General features: G+C 41.1%; 1 protein-coding gene across 14 annotated transcripts in view; it reads right to left on the bottom strand.

Moving 5' to 3' along the window:
* Nucleotides 1–690: 690 nt before the first annotated feature.
* The window catches only part of LOC118367597 (DNA-binding protein SATB1), a 59,555-nt gene continuing 55,810 nt past the window's right edge, over nucleotides 691–4,435 (bottom strand). For all 14 annotated transcript variants that reach the window (XM_052494247.1, XM_052494253.1, XM_052494239.1 and 11 more), the window contains one exon: nucleotides 691–3,106. In XM_052494247.1, coding sequence (XP_052350207.1) covers nucleotides 2,510–3,106 — 597 coding nt within the window. In that variant the 3' untranslated portion in view covers nucleotides 691–2,509. The remainder of the gene's footprint in view (nucleotides 3,107–4,435) is intronic.

Here is a 4,435-nt window from a genome sequence, read left to right as displayed (position 1 = left end):
TTTGTAACACAATTCAGATTTGATCCCAACCCTGGTATGTACACTCTTAGAAAAAAGGTTTCTACGGCTGTCCCCTTAGGCAAACCCTTTTTGTTTCCAGGGAGAACCCTTTTTGTTTCCAGGGAGAACCCTTTCGGGGTTCTACGTGAACTCTCTATAGAAAGAGTCATACATGGAAGCCAAAAGGGTTTTCTACCTGGAACCAAAATGGTTCTACCCGGAACCAAAAAGGGTTCTTCAAAGGATTCTCCCATGGGGACAGAACCACTTTAAGTTCTAGATAGCACCTTTTCGTCTAAAAGTGTACAGTGTATATTAAACTACTGTGACCCTTTCCCCTTGAATTATAAATAACCTAATGTGCTCAAGAACTCAAATCTCCGGTGATTGAAGCCCTTAGAATCCCCTTATGTGAATATGTGATTCAAGCATCTGTGCATTTCTCCTCCTTTGCTTCAAACACACACAATGTTACACTGGTCTTTATTTTGAAAAAGGAAAAAAAGAGCAAAACCTGGAGGGAATCCAGCCCAGACTGGCTGGAACATATCTGAAGGTGTTAACAGGTAAATGTCATTTCTGTGTGGAGCAGACAAACACCTGATTACACCTGGGGTTCAGGGAAAGGTCAGGGCACCTGTGCTGTTTTGGCACGTTATCTCCCTAAAGAGGGCTTCGTTAGCACAGGAATTAACACCCCACTTTTATTTACTTTTCAGGTCTCACAGCTACTTCAGACGCTCAGGAGAGTATCAAGATAAAAGATGCAAGAGTGGAGCTCATGTACAGTGTTTTTCAAAGGTATTGGATATGCACATATTGTTAAGTGTTAACTTTTGCATAGAATTTAAAAAAAAAGGACAAATATAAATTGTGATACTTAGAAGTATTACACTTTTTAGGATAAAAAATGAACTAATTTGAGTGAAAAGTCGTTATATGTTGTTACATACTGTTGAATAGTGAAATCTTCTTCTATAGGTGCAAGTAGAGTGGTCACATGAATGGCAAGAATCTGGGGTACAATACAAACAGTTTAATTGTGTAATTAACAATAAAGAACCACTCCTAGTTAGACAATTTCTGCATAAAGAAACCGAGAAACACTTATAAAACAGTCAGTTGTAACAAAATAACTGGTGTTCTCATTGAAATAAACTCATAAAAAAGAAACACTTTTTTTATACAGGATATTTATACAGGAATAGCTTGAATTGGATTGTTAACCAAAGGAAGACACATTGCAGACATCGATATTCACACAGATTGCATATGTTTTTCTCTCTAAGGTGTTCTATAGGTTAGTAATTTACCTAAGCTTATTTGCATGATAGTAAAAATTGCATACAACATTAATTGTGAAGCTTGTAGCATGAGTTGCTTGACATACAGCACTTTTATAGGCAACCTTTAAAGCACATTGTCCATTTAAAACGTTAAGACACTTTTTGTTTTTACTGCCCATCAAAATTACATTTATAAATAGAAAAGGATCGTTGAAATAAAATAAAAAAGGCTATGTAACAAACTTTCCCAAAAAAAGTAATTACATCAGAAACACTGCATGAACTGCAAATAAATAATGTAGAAGACAACAAAAAACAGTTTGTGATTCACATTTTTAAACTGTGTGGCTGATTCAGAAAGTACAGTGACAAAGGTTTTGCAAAATAATCTAATCGGCAGTGCCATATAGTACAAGGCATTTATTGGCATAGTTTCTTTAAGACTGTATTTTTTTGTATTTTTTTTTACAGTTAATATAATGTCTATATATATATTTATATTTCTTCCTAACAAATATTATGTAACGATTGAGCTATTCTCGGCGACGCACCTGGGGTGCGGTTTGCATTCCAGAGTTTGAGTGATCCGTAATCACCGTCATGTTTTTCCGCATTTTCAAAGAATAACTCATTTGCCAGCAGGCTTCCAGACTTAGCACCTCATCATTAAGGCCTTGTCATCCACTTGGTCCTCGATTTAATATGCATTTAAAAAAAAATCCAGTTAACACCACATACGTAAACACCTATCAAAGTCCTATCAAACTCCATGGGGGCTTCTTATTATATTATCAGTAGCTCAAAGAGAAAGGAAATCAGTGTAAAACAACAGACATTGAGTGCAGTCAGCAAATATCCACGGCAACATACTTAGAATAATTTTTTGTGCAGGTTATTTAAATGATGCATCAGTCTTTACAGTGAATAATACAAGTTTTACAAAATCAGAAAAAGCAATACTTATTCGTATTACTGTAGTCTGTGGAAATGGGTGGGTTCCAGTGTGAGAATGCTAGCGTTGCGTAGCCTTTCAGTCTGCATTGATATATAAATGCTACTCGTACGCATAGAGTCCAGACTCTGCATTGATAAAACCACTACTCTTTACTCTCGCAGTGGTCGCACTGCGCTAGCCAGACCATTACCCTTCAGCATTGATTTCAGTCTCTGTGTGTACAGTCGCACTACTCTTTCAGCAGTGTTCAGACTGGGGGACGCTCTCTCTACTCCTTGGTCTCGTGGTCAGATTCTGAAAGGGCCTCGGAGCGGGCCAGGTGCTCCTCGATCTTGATGGAGAAGATGGTGCTGTTGGTCTGTGTGCTCTCTTCCAGCTCCTTCAGCAGCTCGGCACTGCCCTCCCTGAAGTCCGACAGCTCCTCCTCAAAGGCTGGGCTGCTGCTACTGCTGTTGCTGGGTTCCTTGGGCAGCTTGGCCGGGTGGTTGACGTAGAAGCGCTGGTTCTGGAAGAACTTGATGATGGTGAGCTTGGGCAGGTCCAGCTGGGCCGACAGGGTGTGGATGGCCTCCTCGTCTGGGTACATTCCCACGTCCTGGATGAAGCTTTGCAGAATGCCTAGGGCCTCTTGGGAGATCTTGCTCCCACCGGAGCGAGCCTTGGTGCCCCCGCCGCCGCGGGCCTGGTCCTCTGTCTCTGCCGGGGAGGCGGTGGAGGGCTGGCGAGGGGGAAGCCGGGGGCCCATGGGTGGTTGCTGCTGCTGCTGTTGCATGGGCTGCTGGGACAGTGGAGGCTGGGAAGGGTGCTGGAGGGACATGGGGGGCTGGTGCTGCTGCTGTTGCTGGGGCTGTTGATGGGTCTGAGACTGTGGTGGGAAAAGGAGGGTGGGGGGAAACAAGAGGAAGGATGTTATCAGTGAACACTTATCGGCGACTTCATATAACGCCTTTAATTCAACTCAATTGAGTTGTGTAGAATGGGCCCACTGTGTACAGAACAGGCGCTCCGCTGGAGGAATTTCCATGTCATATCTTATTGAATGTAATCAGTTCTTGGGATTCTTTTTTCATGCGGAAATTGTGTCTTTCATTGTGGGGTAGAGGCACCAGTACTCACATACAAACCTGCACGCACACACACACACAAACACGTACAAAGACACTGAGATGCTGGGAATTCACACGGAACCTGTCCATTCTGATTGGTACTGTCAAGCTTATCAGACCCCATTCAAATGATATTGCCAGACCGCGATAAACAAACTCAATGTGTGTACAATTCAAAACGCGATCGCCGCCGATTGCCCTGTGTGTGAGAATGCTAACGATGGCTTTGCTTTGCCGTCAGTATCCCGCTAGTGTAAACACATTACACATTACTCCTAAAATGTCTCATTGTTTGAGTGGAGGGAGGGTTGAGTGGGCAACTCGTGCTCTATATTGAACACGCAACAGTTATTTTCCCCCTGAGTCAGACACACTCGTATTGGAGTTTGGTAATGAAGTTTAGAAAACACAGCACTTTACAAATAGCTTATCAGCCAGCTGCACATCTTCACTCAAAGATCCCATTTTACACTACAACACACATATAGGGAGCTTTAATAAGGAAAGGTTAGCCAATGAGTGCCGGCTTCTCTCCACATCTGTGTGTCACTGTTTTGCAACAGGTCTCTCTTGAGAACAACAAGCTTTTTAATCAGTCGACTGACCTGGGTTGACAGAGGATCAACGCCAACACCAATAAGTATTCTGAAGTGTCAGTAGTTCCTCTATGCATTACAGTACTGAAACATTTTACTGGAAGCCAAATCATTTCTATTTCATTAGCGGTTAACTTTTCTGCGAAGTATCCCAAATTGGTACATTTTTTTCACTTTTTTATTCTGATATTAGGCTCGATGAGAAAAATCTGATTATGGTATTTCTACACTGGTGGTTTTGTATGGGACTGGCCATATGTTTCTGGCTAACAAAATAACTGATCAATCAGCCATTCAGCTGCCACTATGTTTAACATAAGTATTTATGTTAATAATTCACCATTTTAAAAGTTTAACGTGAGTCTAAGGTTTTTGTGTTCATTTGCAAGCTGCCTTTTTAAAAAGAAAACTTAAGTTAAAAGTAAAGTAAATTTAAAAAGTATTTCATTAAAAACAAACATTTTGACTGTTACTCTGTTTGTGATTAATATA

Source organism: Oncorhynchus keta, chromosome 34 (assembly GCF_023373465.1).
Source record: "Oncorhynchus keta strain PuntledgeMale-10-30-2019 chromosome 34, Oket_V2, whole genome shotgun sequence".
NCBI lineage: Eukaryota > Metazoa > Chordata > Actinopteri > Salmoniformes > Salmonidae > Oncorhynchus > Oncorhynchus keta.
Note: the sequence above shows the minus strand (reverse complement) of the source record. Positions and strands in the feature narration are given on the sequence as shown.